The sequence below is a fragment of the Prosopis cineraria genome, unplaced genomic scaffold, assembly GCF_029017545.1.
Source record: "Prosopis cineraria cultivar Desert tree isolate PC_DT_omini unplaced genomic scaffold, ASM2901754v1 PC10, whole genome shotgun sequence".
Classification (NCBI taxonomy): domain Eukaryota; kingdom Viridiplantae; phylum Streptophyta; class Magnoliopsida; order Fabales; family Fabaceae; genus Prosopis; species Prosopis cineraria.
The window spans coordinates 8,561,696-8,580,926 of record NW_026555341.1 but is presented as its reverse complement, the minus strand read 5'-3'; the positions used below and the strand labels follow the sequence as shown (position 1 = coordinate 8,580,926).

The 19,231-nt window shown below is 33.2% G+C and overlaps 1 protein-coding gene across 4 annotated transcripts; it reads right to left on the bottom strand.

Annotated features, from left to right (window-relative positions):
* Positions 1 to 2,229: 2,229 nt before the first annotated feature.
* On the bottom strand, positions 2,230 to 18,989 carry LOC129322185 (uncharacterized). 4 transcript variants are annotated; one of them, XM_054968315.1, is made up of 27 exons: positions 18,572 to 18,987; positions 18,380 to 18,475; positions 18,107 to 18,288; positions 17,191 to 17,464; positions 17,026 to 17,093; positions 16,846 to 16,915; positions 16,366 to 16,740; positions 14,279 to 14,358; positions 14,112 to 14,163; positions 13,737 to 13,890; positions 13,499 to 13,586; positions 13,045 to 13,147; positions 12,862 to 12,952; positions 11,221 to 11,318; positions 10,878 to 11,060; positions 9,514 to 9,765; positions 8,261 to 8,356; positions 8,049 to 8,143; positions 7,887 to 7,950; positions 7,715 to 7,799; positions 7,534 to 7,607; positions 6,954 to 7,205; positions 6,779 to 6,852; positions 5,515 to 5,621; positions 4,236 to 4,354; positions 3,752 to 3,829; positions 2,230 to 2,918 (listed from the first exon to the last, which is right to left on the bottom strand). In XM_054968315.1, exons 1-27 carry the CDS (start codon positions 18,755 to 18,757, stop codon positions 2,862 to 2,864), a joined length of 3,453 nt encoding a protein of 1,150 aa, XP_054824290.1. In that variant the 5' UTR covers positions 18,758 to 18,987; the 3' UTR covers positions 2,230 to 2,861. The 4 variants fall into 4 exon arrangements, 3 of the variants coding, with proteins under 3 accessions (XP_054824290.1, XP_054824289.1, XP_054824288.1); XM_054968314.1 differs by having other exon boundaries at positions 2,230 to 2,967; positions 6,954 to 7,130; positions 18,572 to 18,985; XM_054968313.1 differs by having other exon boundaries at positions 2,230 to 2,967; positions 18,572 to 18,984.
* Positions 18,990 to 19,231: the final 242 nt, after the last annotated feature.

The window sequence follows — 19,231 nt, the reverse complement described above, 5'->3', positions numbered from 1 at the left end:
GAATGGAAGGAGGAAATGACAGATAAACGATGCTGGATCTGGAATGCTTTTGGTGAAGATATTATAATGTATGTTGGCACATATGTTTTCTCAAATATAAGAGAGAGAGAGAGAGAGAGAGAGAGGGAGGGAGGGAGGGCATGTGTTTGGTGCATATATACAAGCCAGCTAGGGAAGCACTAAAACATGCCTTTGATATTATAAAACAGGGTGAAAGACAAGACCCTCTCAATCATTATTCACATCCGTACGATCTCAGTGTTGTTGCTTTCTTCTTCTCTAACTTCTTGGATTCTCTTGCGCACAAAATGCTTCATCCTATCGTATAATTCCATGAAATATTCTTCATGTTTTTCCTTCCTTCCTTTTTATTTTTTTATGAGCACGAAAAATAAACCTCACCAGTCACCAATAACAGATTATTTTTCTCAAAATATGAAAGCAAAAAAGCAGAGGTTATCTTCTTTTTATTTTTATTAAACATTTTTATTTAGTACTTGAAAGGGTCCCTTTTTCTTTGTAAAAGAAAAGTTTAAATAAGATGGATCCCAAGAATTTATCAAAATTAGAGCATGCTCTCAAACTCAATGAGTGCTTATAGATACAATACAAAGGGTCTTGTTATTACATAGAATACACTCTCATGACAGGCCTAAGTACAGTTAGTTTTTTTTTTTTTGGGCCATTAATCACACTTGGGATTCAATATAAAATTTATTGGATAAGTTTTTCTGCCCTTGAGGTCTTATACAACTCAAATTGAAGAAGATCAAAATCCAATATGATTTTTTTGGCTGAAAATCCAATATGATTTTAAAATTGATGGTTTAATACTGGAAAGAAAAATATGACAAAATTCAGTGAGGAAGGAAAAATACTTCTCACATAAGAAGAAAGGTTGATAAAAGGTCAAGCCCAACTCATTAGCCTGACTGCCCGAGTACTGAAGTACAACCTTTGATTGCCGTCCTTGTAGATTCCTGACTGCATTGTCCATCAAGTATTATGGGAAAATGACAATTGAGAATAGAACATTAATTTCAATCAAAAACATAACATTTTAAAATTTCAGTTAAGAATCATGATTTTTAATTGATATAAAAAAATATAGTTTATAAGATGGGATTCACTAACGCTATTTGGAGATTCACTAACCCAATTTGAGAAAATTGCTAACATATATTATGAAAATATAAAACCCCACTTGAGAATAAATTATTTAACAAACATCACTTAAAAATTCACTAATTTGACTTAAAAAAATTTCTAATGTATATTATGAAAATATAAAACTCCACTTGAAAATCAATTGTTTAATAAAAAAGATCACTTGAGAATTCACTAACCTGACTTAAAAAATATTTTAACATATATTGTAAAAATATGAAACTCCACTTAAGAATTAATTGCTTAACAAAAAACGTCACTTGAAGATTTACTAACCAGACTTAAAAAAATTTGTAATGTATATTGTAAAAAAATAAAATCTCACTTGAGAATCGATTGTTTAATAAAAAGTGACTTGTCTAAATTAAAATTTTTTGTTAAACAATCAATTTTCAAGTGAAGTTTCATGTTTTCACAATATACTTTAAAAAAAATTTCAAGTCTGATTAGTGAATTTTTAAATGGTGCTTTTTGTTAAATAATTGATTCCCAAATAGAGTTTCATATTTTTACAATATATATCATCAATTTTCTCAAGTTATGTTAATGAATTTTCAAGTGATATTAGTAAATCTCATCTCACAAATTATATTTTTTTTTATCTTAATTAAGAACCATAGTCGTTAATTGGGATTTTCAAATATTTTTTAGAGAATCCTTAATTGTCACTTTTCCAAATATTATTCCCAAGCAAGCCACATAATTTTTGGGAGAGGATTATATTATAAACATTTAAAATATTCATGTCAAATACATAACTGAATAAAAATTGATCTTACTCACCAACAAAAACAAAGGTAACTCTTTCAAATCATCCATAAATTGAAATAAAAATTGATCTCCAAATTCAAACTTAGTATGTTGGGAAAGCTTTGCTTTACTTAAACTTGGTTTGGATAGAAAAATATTCGCACGTAAAACTTATAAAAAATAGTATTTTTTTTAATTATTGTTTAGAGTTCTTTATTTTTCTCCCAATCCAAACCATGGGTTAAGGCCCAGCCTAACCCAAATTAAAATTAGTCAGTGGTAAATGGATATCAAATAATTTACAATATAATATGTGTAAATGCATAAAATGTATTTGGGAATTGGGAGAGCTACTCTCAAGTGTTAAAAAACAAAATTACAACATTACCCCTAAAAGAGAAGAAATTAAGTGACCTAAAAAATGCTTGGGGACTAGAGCTTTGAATGTATGCACATAACTCAAAATTCAGCTTATAGCCTGTCTAACTTAACATAGCCTATACATATCTAGAAATTGATATAAAAAGATGAGAATTAATACAAAGAAAAACAAAAAGGAATTTCTAAATTGACATTCCATTCCATTCCGAGGTAAAAAGCACTAATCATGAAGATACCTCAGATGCCGAATAGCTTGGGACACAATGTCCAATGACCGTCTTCCTTAATTTCATTACATCCTTCGCCAGTCCAGTCATCAGCTTCTCTCACGGTCACTGCAAGGAGCTTTTCTATGCGCTTCACCATCCTTGTCTTGCTTCTATTGATTGGCGGTTAACCAGAGTCTCTCACCTCCATCCTAAAATGGTATACATGAAACTGAAAGACGAATATTTATCATTCGGCACATACTTTGTTTTTCAATTCCTCAAAACTTTGAGCGATTGCATGGTGCTCTTTTTCGTTGTACACTTCCATAAGTGATTGTATGGCTCTGGAAATCATTACTTTCTTCCGATCTTCAATGGACTTATCTTGGGCATCAAGCTGACATGCCTCTTCTACAGACGAGCACAAAGCCACGAACCAATCTTCTAAGAATGATGCTTTCTTTACATGAATCAAATAACGAAAAATCAACATAGAAGAATTTTCATTCAACTGTAAAAATTATTTGGAGATTCATTCAACTGTATAATCAACATCCTATCAAAGCTGAAAAAAAAGCCAGAGTTTTTAGGTCTCTATGCTCTATTTGATTTGTTAATCATGGTTGAATTCACATAGGGAGAAGACAGTTGTGAATCAGATCAAAATCCCAAACGAAGGAAAGAAATAAAAGACATAACTAGGAGCAAGTACACAAGATTAGAGGAGCTGGAAAAAGAAAAATAAAAGGCAAAAAAATGACATGAAATCCTAACTAATAAAGCAGTAACGAATCAGGGAATTAATGCAATTACTAACGAAAGCAGCGTGTCACTTTCATGGAGCATTCATAACGGCTTAAAGTAATGTGGGAGGGACTTAGGCAAACCATGGATCAATAGAAAAGAAGGCTGAAAAGGGAGAAGCGATTTCAAGCAAAAGATTAAATATTCAGGCAAAATTAGGGAAGAACGTCATAAATGATGCAATCAAGCTTGTTTGGTTCACAAAAGTAGCACAAGACACATGGCTTTATGAACCATGTCTATGGAATCGGGAGTACTATTTAAATATATATCTTGTGGCATGTAGTTGTAGCAGCTATGTCTTAAAAAGATTAAAAATTTGAAAGTAAAAAAAAAAAAAAAAACAAGGGTTAAGCTTCCCTTCCCTTGTTTTTCCTTTCCATTCACAATACAAATTCCATTATTGGTTTTTCCTCATGACAAGTATGTCAAAAGCTTACCTTCACAAGAAAAGCTTTCAAGGGATCGTGCTTTGTGCTTGAGGCTAAGCTTAGAACGTGTAACATCGTCAAGGTTAGCTGTCGATAAAAATAAATGAATTCAGCTAAGCCATAACATCAGTAGGGGACTGAAATATCAAATTCACAATTCAATGACTCAAGACCTACCTGAAAATAAACATAACGATACCATATAATTCATGCTCAAACACTAAATACAGTACCTCCAACCAGGAAAGAAGTCCATATCATGTAACACTTTCTTTCCCAAAATTATAACAGCCAAATAAATTAAGAAAATAAATATCAAAATGTCAATTGTTATTGAAAATCATCAATTACCAAAATTGTAACATAAGCCTCTAAATCTTGTTGAAAAAGGTTGATATTAATTTAGCATTACAAACCATGACGCCAAGACTTTTCTGTCTTACTAGACAACAATTACTCACTCCACATGGCAATGATGAATAGGGAGTTTCACCTGTTTCTGCAATGCAATCTTATACTTGAAATTTGTTGGTGCTGAATTTGAGTCCACACCTAGATTCTCTATCACGTGCCCTACACCTTGCACAATGTCAGGGAAGGATATCCCATAATCTGTTACAACATGAGTGAATGGATCATAATCAGAATATGCTACTGAAATGGTGGGGAAAAAAAAAAAAGTTAGAGCAAGTTGCAAGTAATCAGCGAAAGGCAATAAAACCTGAAAAAATGATGACAGAAGACTATAAAGCATTGTTACAATAGATATATTAGGTTCATCAGTGATATTCTAGAGAGAGAGAAAAAAAATAGAGTAGGGATGCCAAAGGAAATTTGTAGAAATTCAACAAAATACTCAAAAATAATATTATCCAAATCAAAACATTAAATTTTAAAATAGAACTATCTTAAAATAAGATGATAAAAAGCTTAAAAAGATTGTCTTCTAAAGTTTTTTTTTTTTTTAAAAAAACTAAATTACAAGTCACATTTTCCAAGTGATGTAATTCTGTCAAGTGGAAAAAGTGGAATTCTGTCATAAGATACTTGAATTCTGTCTGGCAGGAAATGTGGAGAGTGTCCAATTAGCAAGCAATCAGGGAATAATGTAATTATAATTGAGGGAGGATCAAATCGGGTGATTACTGGGCAGAATCCTATGATTAGTCAGCTCTCATTTATGATGTACATAGGTGTATATTAATACCTAGGCAGTCATCTATTAAGAGTACGAGATGAAGTTCAATTTCTTTCTCAAGTCATCAGAGATACTTAAGTTAAAGATTAAATGAATGTGATTGTGCCCAAAAGGGTAGAGAAATATTAGCATCCATAGTGGTCTTTATCACTTTGATTATAAGGCCACCACAGCAGACTCTTCTCTCTAAATATATTGTCCCTTCTCTTTTCCTCTAACCTTATGTCATTTATCAAACATTTTTTTTACTTGTTATCGCCCTTGTAAAAAAAAATAAAATAAATAAAGGTTGAAATTTATAAAGACAGGCCACAAAGTAAAATGATGCTGTTGACCAGAAAATATCAATAACCCTGAAAAATGAATTTCTATGGCTGGTCAGCACCTCAACCATTCTCATCCAAACCATACTTGCTCCAGATAACTTGATGTCATAAATAATTAGTTTCAAAAGGAAAACACCATAGCCATATATAGAACCTTCAACTTGTCTAAGAAAATGAACACAGAAAAGGGCAAGCTTCACAGAAATTTAACACGAAACAAAAACAGATTACAAGATGATATCTAGTACCAAGCACTGTCACTGGCACAGCCAAAGCAGCAGCAGCTTGTATCCTGATCTTAAAATTTGATGAATCACGTAATAATTGCAGAAGAATACCAAAAACAAATGGAGCCCTGCAAACAGGCAAGAATAAAATAGATCAACAATTATACAAGTCTACATCAAAGATTTAGCAAAAAATGAGGAATCATAAGGAGGAGAGCTCAGAGTAAATACACACAGTAGGAAAATTACATGATCAATTAAAAGAGATTTTTTTTTTTTTACATGACATAGCAGTATTAAGTCTGAAAGCAAATTTTAAAAAGTTCTACCTACTTCGGAAAAGGCAAACTACCTCAGGGACAAGACCAAGTTTGCAGTGTATCCCAAACTTCCAAGACACAAAGTCCTTTTTGTTCCATTGAGACACCAAATTGGTAAAAATTTCAATTAATGACATGTCCTCTCCATCAAGAAGCTTTTATAACTTTAGTGATCCCATCATGCATATTCTTCAAGAACTAGGATTTTAACACGTATTCTCTTTACAGATGGTATAGTTTTAATTGAGGAGTCAAGAGAAGAAGTTAACTTTGAACTTGAGTTATGAACACAAATTTTAGAATCAGAAGATTTCTGCCTACGTAGGATCAAGATGAAATACATGCACTGCAAATTTAACAAAAGGTAAGTTAGAAATGATTATGAGGTAAAAATTAGAGAATCCATACCATAAGTGTCAAAGTTCATGTATTTGGGATTTGATAGTACATGATGATGAAATTGATAAAGATGTTATGCATAGGATACAGGTTAGATAGTTGAAAACCAAGGGTTACATGTTATCACAAAGCACTTACTATGTTTGAAAGTGAAGGTAAGTTTTACCAAACTACTATAAGATTAGTAATCTATATAGTAATGAATGTTGGGTGTAATAAAGTCTAATGGCATTATACGATTCATGAATCTAGCCTCACTTAAAGGGATAAAACTTGTGATAATATGTGCACATAAATCTCATTTCTACATTTTCTCTCTCTCTCTCTCTATAATTTAAAAATTAAGAAAGAAAGTGAAATATGCATCTGCCTATTTTATTTGAGTGTGTGTGTGATGTATCTCACAAATGCATAAACAAAGGAAGATTTCCCTCGTGATGATGATAAAACCTATAAAAAGTAACAAAATAGTTTCAAAATGCTTAGCACTAACAGGCCCATGATTTTTTAACACGAACAAAAACAAACAATTATTGATAGAAGCAATAACAGCCCATTTACTATACCAATCCATATCTCGCAGCCTTAATGTTTCATTCAGAAATAGGTTGCCTAATGCATGACAAGCATTCCACTGGACCTGTTAAAAAAAGACTCAATCCTTAACAAAGAAGGAGTGGAATTAACAGTGGGAAATTAGACTTTCAGAGAAGACAAATTAAGACATTGAAGATATGATACCTTAACATTCCCTGTTGTAATGCAAGAAATAATTGCCTGAACCATTTTCTCCAGCCTATGAGTATCTTCTGAAGAATACAACTGGCAAGAGTATGAATTATACCCTTGAAAAACCTTTGGTTCATCACCAGAGGTAAAGGCCTTAGTACCACGGTCCATATGGTCCACTGACATGTCCTGGAAACTTGATGAAGTTGAACATTTAAAAATTCTTGAAATATATCCAAGAGCCCTCACAGCATTAGACTTTACCTAAGGAAAGGAAAAACATGGAAGTGATAAATAAAATATTAAACCACAGAGATTTAAAAGCAATACTTTCGTGGAAAGGGTACAAGGAAAACCAGATAACGGAATAAAACAACCCAATTTTTAGTTGTATATAATGAAAAAATTATGCAGCATTATCAAGATAGGTTTGCTTTCAACTTCTGAATTAGCGTGTACTTGATCAGGAGAAAACAACCATCCAGTTGTAAACGTCCAATGTGGATAATAGATAAACAGTACAATTCTTCCGTGAGAAATGATAGAAAAAAGGTAAAAATGGAACATAGATCTAACAGACATAATTATTTACCTTGTCTCCATCCTTTGTCAAATGCAAAGCACACTCGCTCAATGATATGATCAACTCAGGGTTAGCATGTGTACCTGGTCAACAGAAAGAAAGAAAGCATCATCAAATAAAAAATTGCTGACAATTCAAATTTCAAATACACAATTTTTGACAATATCAAACCAGCAATATTCAACCCCACCTGTACATCCAAAAGGAAGATAGCTGACACAGTGACGGATAGAATCACAGATATTTGCCAAAGCCCATGAAGCCGTTATCCTTACCTGAAGTTACAAACTGCCTGAGTGGCTGTTCAAGTAACAAATATGCGTACCACTATGTAAAATTTTCAATAGTCAAGTAGGCCTTACTGAGACTAAGGGATCACGAGTGTTTGTCTCAACAGCATTAATAAACTTGTCAAGTATCTCTGCACTGCAAAACATTATTAAACTTTTCACATTTATTCTGGCAAGTCGTAGATAAAACAAATAAGATAGTCATCGTATTTATTCTTCAAATTTTAGTATCACCTCTGACAAACTTGGGGAAAACATGAGATGATACCAATGGCTCGACAAGCAGCAGACCTAACTGATGGTGCATCATCGTGTAATGCGGCATTAATCTACAAAAAATGTTTTCCATAATTTTAGGCATTTGAATTAAAAAAACCAGCTGACAGTTTTATTCGCTCAATCCAGGAAACTGAAGCAACAACTGAGCATTTTCCATCAAAACTTACTAAAGATGACATAATGAAATCCTGTTTATCCTTAGTGGAAGATATGAATACTGCAGAAGTCATACCCGCAAAGCAAGTGACTGATGCGGCTCTCACCTTCCATAAAGAGGAAAACACAAGTCAGACCACAAAGGAGATAAGGAGGATGAAACATGCTTGCAAAATCAAATTAATAATTAAGAAAAAACAAATAATAGCCACATAACTGTCCCATCTCACTAGACATTAACTTATATAAGTCCCCTTCAAAAACTAAAGACAATAGGAAAATGAAAGAATTTCAAATTTATTAGCAATTGTATGCCTCATAAAATGAAAATCCCAAGAATATTTATTCTCCTTCATTGGTCAACAATTTTGAAACAAAGCATTGGATGGAGAGGAAAGTTGGTAGAGATTCAAAAAGTTCAAGAAGAAAGGAATATTTCCTACTCCCTTCGTCCCAAATTATAAGGCACTTTTGAAGGAGTTTCTCCGTTCCAAACTATAACACTTTGAGTAAATTAAGGTTTCATTAAATGCACCAATTCCAATATTATCTTTTCTCTTTCTATAATTAATTTTCATCACTTCTCTTTTTAATAAATTAAATGATGGGTATTTTTGGAATTTTATATTTTTGTTTTGGAAAGATAAGGTTGTTAAGTGTATTTAATGAGGTTTATTGGTATGTGAGATTGTGTCTAAAAATGTCTTATAATTTGGGATGGAGTGAGTATGATTTATAATCCTAAAATCTCTGTAGACACCCCTCAACAAACCTTAAAGAGGTTACTTTATAAATTTCCAAGGGCTACCAAGAGTAGCAATAATCACCAAGTTGGTTCCCACCCAATCTGATATGAACATACTTTCTTTGAGCAAAAACTTGATAGCATACAGTAGTTTTCCAGAGGACACACTGATAATATTGATAAATTAATGTTATTTCAATGAATTTTCCATATCCCTGAATTAGTATCACATCATGCCCGCGTTGTACTCCATATCTATACTTCATAATGGCCAAGATACTCCATCTACATTAACCTCTCCCCCTTTTTGCCAACGCTATAAGAAGGATCATTAAGTGTGCGACTCATAATTTTTTATGTCAACAAATGTCACAGGAGCACAAACAACCTTGAAGAGGTAGAAAACAAGTTTGCACATAACAAATAATAGGATTAAAGTTAGCAAAGCAATGTTGATTTTTCAGAATGAAACATAATGCGAAATTTCTTATTACTGAAAAAGAAAATTATAATTCTCACCATTGCAGAAGAATGACCTAATGTAAGTGGTATGTACTTCTCAATCGCCTCATGCCATAGCTGGATGCCAGATTCACATGCTTTAAAAAAGACTATACCTTCATCTCTGCTATCTGGCTCATAAGATGGAGCCGATGAGACTTTCTTCATCCTGATACAATCAGATGCAAAAGGAATATCGTCTAGCTTCTCATCTGAAAGATCTTCTGTTCCTTGAAAACCAGATACTGCACGAAGACACTCATCCAAAACCTGAAAAGTTACATAAGATTTATCAGATCTTAACCTAGAAAGAGAAACGCATTTATTTGTCAGGTCCTCTAAGTGGATTGCTAGCCTCCTTATCTTCCTATAATCTTGTGTTAATATTTTCTGACTTTTAGGAATCATGTAAAGATGTGATACTCATTAAATTTTCCCTTATTTTTCACCTTATACATGTGATCTGAATAGCAGGAATATTGCTATCAATCCTCTATATATGTAATCAGTTTTTCTGGAATAAGACATACAAATTCAATCTGTGTGTTTCTTATGAGATGTTATCACCTAACTTAAGGGCTTTAGTAACTGATTATCATCTGAAAAATTGCCTGAGTTACTAGGAAGCTATTAAGGATCCTTGATGGAGAGTAACTATTCAAGAAGAGTAGAAAGCACTTGAAAAGAATCAGAACTAGGAAATAACCAAGCTACGACAAGGGAAGTCTACGGTTGGCTGTATTACTATGAAGTACAATCTAGATGGTGAGTGTAAGCAGATACAAGGCCAGATTGGTGGCTCGGGGGATCACACTAACACATGGACTTGACTACAAAGAGACAATTTGCTTCTGTAACTGAATTCAAATCTATGAAGATTTTGCTTACTCTAGCATAGGCAGGAGCAAATTCTCCTTATCTTCCTATTAATATCCTATGTTATTATTTACTTACATTACAGAATTATGTACAGATTTGAGACTTGTTTACTTTTCCTTATTTTTTGCCTAACATCTGGATCTGAGTAGCAGGAATGTTGCTATCAATCCTCCATATATGTAATCAGTTTCTCTGGAATAAGACAAGTTCAATCTCTTTTTTTGCTCATAGAATAATGATAAAAAGATCAGAGCAAATATATGAATAAGATAAATAATCTAAATTGTTATAAATAGAGAAAAATGGACAAATATAGAAGAGAAGAATGCCAAAAAAACAATGAATGTCCTTGTTTAACCCTTTAGGCTTTGTCAGAACTAAAATGGATTATATACGATAGTGGCACAAAAAACATGACTAAAAGGCTTATTCCACAATGTGAAAAAAGATTATTCAGCATGAATAAAATAAAAATAAAAATAGGGAAAAGGGAAAATTGTTACCTTAATAGAAACTGTAATAACTTTTTCCCCAATAAATACTGTAGAGCAACCAACATAGTTACTTGAGCTCCTTGAGGGTACCTCAGGGAAAGCTCCACCAAGGATGGCATACACAGTAGAAGAAATGTCTTTCCAGCATTCAAAAACTATGTTGGGGTAATTGTGGCATGCAGCTCTAAGTGCCTGCAAAAGACAATACTAGTAAATTGACCAATTCTTAGAATGATAAATTTTCAAATGTAAGTTCAAAAGTAATTTTTGAAAACCAGTCGCTGTCTCCATTTGTGATCACTAACAACTCAGAAAATTAACTAGAAATAATGAAGTTCTTCACCAAGATTACCTGGAGTGCCTCAAGGCAAATGGTTGGAGAGCTCCATTGCACTGAATATTCAAATAACATAAAAAGAACACCTGACTTGTTTTCAGCCTCACTGGAAACTGAAGGAAAAGGCAACAGTTACAAAGTAATGCACAGGGCACCAAAAAAAAAAAAAACCCTGCCAACACAGCAACATTAAACCCAGCCAGTAATCTGTTGTGACTTAACACATGATACATACAACTAGGTCAGACACCACTAGTCTTATCAGCTCGAATGTTAAGTGACCAAAACATGGTGGTGGTTATATACTGAACTTAAAAAAACAGCAGAAACGCAGCTTCGACGATAGGCTAAGATTATAGCAATCAAAGTACCATATTTTTCATTACGTATACCATGTTTGGTATAGTTGAAAGAAAAGGATTCATTTTCCATAGCACAAAAACTGAGATATACAAAATCTATCGTACACCTATTTCAACATATTCAGTTCAAAATTTTAAATAATATCCCCAACATTCAACAAAAAAAAATAATAATAATATCCCAACAACCATTAGAAGTTCCCATTATTGAATACAGAGGTATTACCTTTGCTAGGCAATTTCAACTGTCTATCATAAACCAATGCCTAATCCCTAGTGTAGCAGTTCCATCTAAAATAAGAACCTTAAAAGCAATAAACATTGCAGACCAAAAATTAAAAAGTTATAAGCACAGCAAGAAGGTACTTTCTAAATTTGTCACACTCCATCTGATAAATAACAAAACAAAGGATCTCCTGGTTTATTTGTTAGGCCTGAAAACCAGGTTCTGCAGACAAAATCTAAGCCAGCTTTAAGTAAGATATGTAGTTCCAATTCGTATCAAAAATTTCTGGTGAATGCAACATAAATATTTGAAAAGTGGAGGGCCATAATTTTTTCTGCTAACTTATAATTTTCACTCCTTCCCCAAGGACCCCCTCAAATTTCATTCATCTTTCAAGTTCAATTTCTGAATGCTACTGTAACCCAAAGAAAATCCTCCTAATTTTATGTACTTGGCAAGTTTAAGTCTAGAAAAGTCAACTAGGGACCGTTTGATAAAATTCTAAATAAGATTCCCTTAAAGACTTATTCGAGAAGGAACCAAGAGAAGATAAATTAAATCTGATTTTATTTTGTCATTATCTGATTTGAATTTGAACATTATTTAGGATAGGTTTTAGGAAATTTTATTTATATATTTAGTTCTTTAAACCTTATTTAGATTTTATTTAGTTTTATTTATATTTAGATTTTATTTAATTTTTAATTATCTAGTTATCTAGATTTTATTTATATTTGACTTCATAAATATGCCTAGCAACTCAAAAACTAGCATATCATCAATAAAATAGTCTTTAACCCTTTTGGAGATTCTCCTAAGTGTAGTTATTGAGAGAAATATAGAATGAGATTCTTGTTCTATATCATCATAATAGAGTTGTTTCTCTTATTTTCTTTTGTTATTTGGAGCACAAAACACCATTCATTTTCAACCATGTAACCAATGACCATTTTGCTTGACCTCTGGATGAAATCCTTCCCAAGGGCTTTACCACATCTCGTCAATTTTATGTTATGTGAAATTTATCATATTTGTAAACTCATTTATTTTCTATATATAAAGGATCACCTGAAGAAACCTCCTCAAAAAGCATCTTCCTGACATGAGCTGAGGAAGGTGAGGTAGACAGAGCCAATGACAAGCAACCAAGAGCAGAGCCCTGGCAGAACAGACCAACATAACAGAGTCACATACAATGCTGCACCACAGGGAATAAGAAATGATGGAAATATGCAAACAACTAAGACTAACCATTAGACCAGTCGGGTCACTTTGGAACCGAAAACCCTCTTCAATCCTTCTCCTCAGAGATGTAACAACATTAGGCAGCAAATATGGTGGCATTCTCGAATATCTAATCAAACAAAAACCCAATTACATTTCCACAGGGAAAAAGAGGTTAAACACTGTAAAAAACTGCATCAGCAGCAAGCAAAGCCAGCTAACCAAAATCCACAGAATACTATAACGAGAGAAACAATCTAATCCCACCATCATAACTCAAAAAAAGAAAAAGAAAAAGGGGGAAAAAAAAGCCCAAGAAAGAAACATTAACTTATAAGTTTAAGCACTAACCTTCACTTCTCCAAATCCCTAATGCCTCAACATTAACTTATGAGATAATCAAATAATAAATAAGTAAATCCAACACTGCAGTTGCAATTAAAAGCAACTGAATAAAAGTAATGTTGGAAAAAATACGTACGGTGTTGATGATATCACCAGCCTGAGAATCTTAAACAGCAATGCTAGCAACCTACCATTAGCTTCGTGTTGTAACAAATATAGAATACCTACATAACAAAAAAAGAACAAAATTGGCTGGAAAATTGAGCAACAAATGAGTCGAAACACATCAAGAATAACTAAAGGAAATGACAAAACCATCATGAGAGAGTTTTTTGGGAAACTAATTGATTTAACAAGAAATTGTCATCAGATACCTCTGTGGAGTTGCAGTAAAATCTGCCCAAGGGAATTCGAAAGCGCTGTATAAGATCCAAATTTACTGGATTCTTTATATTCTGCTACTTGAAGGAAAGTGGATGAAAGACCATCCAACATGGCTGCAAGAGTCGACGCAGATGCCATCCGCACCTAGACATCATAAAGTACCACCTTTTAGCTGAGAACCACTGTATCAAACTTGAATAAGATCATTAAACACGTTCAAATCCAGCAAAGAAATTATTAATTTAAATGCATGCACTAAAACCCATAACAGAAATATATATATATATATATATGTGCATGGGAAAGGACATCATTTATTGAGAGAAAAAGTCATTAAACACAAAAAAATAGAAAAGATTCAATACCTTGAAATATGGATCAAACAGCAGGCATGTCATTAGAGTTGCATCAGACTTCCTACAGATATGCAGATCAAAGAATGCATAATTAGAACAGAAAGCAAAATCAACAGTCAAATAGAAAGGTTAGCACAAAAAAACTTTGGACTAGGACAAGAAGATGAATTCCGTACCTTGGTTGTAGTACATCAGTGGTAGGAAAAAGTATGGACCATTGTGTGGAGAAGGATTTAAATTCAGCTTGACAAAGATCCTTCCCACCATTTGAATATTTAACCACCAAAAGAAATTTCTCATCAGTAATCAATAATAGCAAACATAGCATCTAAATAACAAAATGATTTTTTTTTTTTAAATCAGTGCCACCTTAATGACTTTATGGGAAAGTAACCAATCTTTTACTAACAACATTAGCAGCAAGATTTACAAGAAATTTTCAAATTTGTTTATTGAGTAAACACTACCAAAACATTCAATAATTACTTGGTTGATTTTTAATCACAGATTAGCTACTAAGGACCGACTAAAATGCTTTGAGCTCTTACAAGATGATCTTTGCAATTCCTATTGTGCTCATTCTAAGACACTTGATTACTTATTTTTTTGAATGCCTTTTTTCGGCCAAATATTTTTTGAATGCCTTATTTCCACATAGATTGTAAAAATATTGATGGCCTATGTTGATTTTGATATCAGCTCACATAAATTATTTGTGGCAACACTTTTTTATGCAAGCTAGAAGGGAAAACAAGGCTGGTGCATAAACTTCAAGTGGCTGTATTTTGTACCATGGTTTATGACTTTATGCTATTTGGCAGGCCAAGAATTCCTTTTTTTTCCGACACAAACTCCTAAATTGTACTCAAATTTTTCATAGGATAAGATGATTTAATTGCTAAATGGAAATAGCTTTTTCATACGTACGAATAGGTATACAAAGGTGTTAAGTTGGGTCCTTTGCTTCTTGCAAACTGTGTTTATTTTGATTCTATGCATGATGTAATTTTTTTGTATAGAGGGCATTGCCCCTTTTAGTGTAAATTAGTTTCAGTTAATATAATGTTATCACCTTCTTCCAAACAAAATGATGTTGACCTAATTTCTTCTCTTTCATTACATTTTAAAACTTACTTTTCTAAAAAATTGACAAAGCTATTCTTCCCAGAAGTAGGCTCTTGAACTTTCTACATGATGCTGCGTTCAATTTTATGGATGTTTCTGTGCTTATTCTAGATTATATAATGTATATAACACTTCAATTTTGCAATAGACGATGCATTAGGGCTCCATGAGTTTATTTGCAAGTGTGTTGAACACCATATTATAAACAAAAATGGCTTCTGCTGATTTCGTCCTCCACATAATTCATTCATCCGTCCGCATTTTTATCATTTTTGGAATCTAATCTCACATGGAAACTTTGTTTTCACAGTAAACATAAGTTTTACAGAATTAACTTACATTGTAAAAAAATATACAATGTGACAGTGGGTAAGAGGAGATAAAACAGTAAAAAAAATGTGATGGTAAAATAGCAGGTCATAAGTTAGTTTGAATTGCTCAACACTATTGCTTCAGGTATTCTCCATCCTAGCATTTGACTATTTGAGGCTTTTTACGTACTCATATATTTGAATGTTGGGAGAATATGATAGAGTACCAATTATGAAAAGATAATGGATAATTTGAGAGGCTAGAAATATATTAGGAATAAATATTATTTTTAATTTATTTTAGATATTTTCTAATATTATTTATATTTTATTTAGGTATTTAGTTACCTAGATTTTATTTAGATATTTATCCAGATATCTAGTTATTTAGATTTTATTTAGTAATATAGATTATAGGAGATTTTATTCAGTATTTTATTTAATTATGTAGTTATTTAGATCTTATTCATTATTTTAGATTGTATTTAATATTATAAATATAGTTAACAAAAGCAAGCATATCATAAATAAAACAAACTTTTAGTCCTTTGGAGATTCTCTTAACCATGACTATTGAGAGATTATAGAACGAGATTTTTGTTCTATATCATCTTAATAGATTTATTCCTTCTATTTTCTTCTATCAGTTCTATGTTCTTTTATTAATATTATGAAGTTAGATTCTGATTTCATATGTTAACAGAGATTTATCTTCCTTATTTTTCTTTACCTATCTTGGATCCTATCAGAATATAATAACATTTCAGTATTAAGTGCTCATAAAAGTACTTTTGGAAGGAAGTATATGAAAGATTTAAGAAATTTACCTGTATACAAATTATGGAAGCTACTCTGACCCTAGACTTCTGCACACTATCACTATCCTTAGCTGGTCCATCACCATCACTGAAATCAGAATCTGAAGATGCAACACAGGAAGTAGAACATTCATTCTCTTCTGCATTATCTGGAGAATGAGAATGCCAAGCCCTATTATGCTTCAAATTTGTACACTCCTTCTTGCGTAAGTGTGGAGGCCTATATGCACCACGATTGGACTTGTTCCCTTGACCCAAACTTGCCTTAGGAATCATCATACTAGGACACTTCTCCTCACTACCGATGAGGAGACAAGTATGTGGTATTTTGCTATTAAGGCCATAAGTAAGGAACATCCGTAGGACAGATACAAAAACTGACACCTAAAAAAATGATATTCATTTTAAAAAAATAAAACCACTGAAATGTCAAAATGGCTACAGATAGACTCGTTCAAATTATTAATAAAGAAGGGCATAGAAGCTTACATGATCTGATACAGAACATTTGGCATGAGAAATAACTAAATGCAAACAATGCAGAAAGGATTCATAAAACCTGCAAAAGAGATGCATCAGTGGGAATAAGAAAGAACATGACCGGAGCATTGCAATCTCTCAAGAGTTTCTTAATTTCCCTATGTTTGGATAATATATTAGGCAGGTTACCTGGACATAACAATGTCTTCCACAATTGGGGTTTGTGATACCAAGCCATCCATTATTTTTCGAAGCACCTATTTTGGAAAAGGCCAGTTGTTGTATCTTGTTTGTATTAAAACACAGGACCAAACAGACAGCTCCAATTAAAACCGACACAGAATTCTTGTATACCTCAATTATTGATCTCCAGATATCAACTGGAAAGGACGACCCATCTTTTGACATTGCTCCACCAAGCATAGAAAAAGCTACACCTTGTAATTCCCATGAACTGCTGTCTCTAGATAACCTCATCGATGTCTCAGTAGCTGATCTTTCTTCACAAGTTGAACGAGGCATCCAACATGGCACAGCATGAGTTCTCACAATAATGTTAAGTAGGAACTTAACTAGCAGCATGTCTTCAGACTGCAACCATCTTTGTTGAGATGAAGTGGTAATACATCTGAAGAGGGACAAATTTTGTACAGTGGAAATAGAAAGGTATTAACAGGGATGCAATGGAAATGAAGGACAAACAACATAGAACCCCTTCCCATATTAGAGGGCACTGCTTTTATCAACAACAGAAGATTGGCCCATTCATATATCAGGCATAAACTTTTCTAAAACTAAAAAGCACAAGAGAAGGTCAATAAGTGCAATATGCCCTTGTAAGTACGTTTGCAAGAATTCAACAATGCAGTATAGAATTGAAGTTTCTTATATTAAAGAGAATAAACAACCAAGATTACGTAGTATTGTTCGGTAACAATCAAATACGTAATCTCAGATAAGCAGTATATCTAAAAAATTCAAAAGGAGAAAGAGTGTGCTTTCAAAATAAATCATAGTAACCTAGCCTTCGCGTTTTCCAAACTACAACTGTCCTAATGATAAATAATAAATACATAAATAAATCACCGGCAGGGACTTTCCAGGCAAGATTGCAGTTAGAGTATGTTTGGGTTGATGGACAAGGAGGAAACGATGGTGAATTTGGACATACAAACCATTAAAAAGACTAAAGATATATTTTCCAACTGTCGACTATCACTCTAATTGAGAGAATCCTAAAGTGTCAGATTTGTCATGTGGATGAAAGGACCTGATAGCCTGTACACATTCGATCGCATGTCTCATTGAAGTATTACTTCCAATTCTACTTAGCTCGTCCCCAATGATAGCCTTCCCGATAAAAAGATCCAGCATCTTCCCGAAACAATTAAGGAGACGGGTCAACGAGAGAGCGTTCATTTCCAAATCCATGCGACGAGATATATCATGGATCTGTGACAACAAGAATAGAAGAGAAGAAAATCAATACGGAGCCCCCTTTAGTAACATCTGTCCCGCATATGCATGAACAATTAACTTGTACCAAGCGTGATGTTTGCGTAAAGACTTGAGTCAGTTCTTCTTCACTGGCAGAAGTAGTTGCAACCAACTCCAGCATAAACAAAATGTCGGACAAAACCTTACAAAAGAATGAATTTGAACCAGGAGTTAGAGCAAGTGGAGAACTAAATGAAAAGATGACTTGATGGCATGCAATCAGCTTTCGAAGGGATACCTCGTGAGAAGGAAGTTCAGGGACGGCAGACAACAAAGCGTGTGAATGGGAGAAAATGAGATTATTTAGCATTTGGGCGAGCGAAGTACGAGGAGGGGGGGTAAGGATTTCGTCTCTGAGAGTCAAGAAAGCGGTCCTCCACGACCTCACCGATGGTGGCGATGTCCCTGAGCCCATGCCCGCCATTGAAGTGATCAGAATTACCTGTGAAATCAAACATCAAGAATCGAACACTTCTAATGAAAGCGGTCGCCTTCGGCTAATCTGAACTCAGCACGTTTTTCATCTCCGTGTCCCCGAAGCGCGGAACGCAGTCTGATAGCTCACAACAGTCTCGTCTCTTGCTCGAAGCTTTGTTCTAGCAACAAAACTTCAAATTCAGGCCAAAGAAAAGAAACAAAACTTCAAATTGATTCAATGATCTTTTTTCTCCCCATACAAAATTAGAACTTTATTTTACTTCTGATAAATACACCATGATTTTACACCTAACTAGATTTTTTTTCCGTGCATCTTTTATTATGCTTACGCTGATAAATTATATTATACATCTAAAATTAGTTGAATTCAATGATTTAGTTATTTTTACATATAAATAATTTACATATTATGTATTTTAATACTATATTAGTTGTGCAGTATTAATGTAAAAAATGAAAT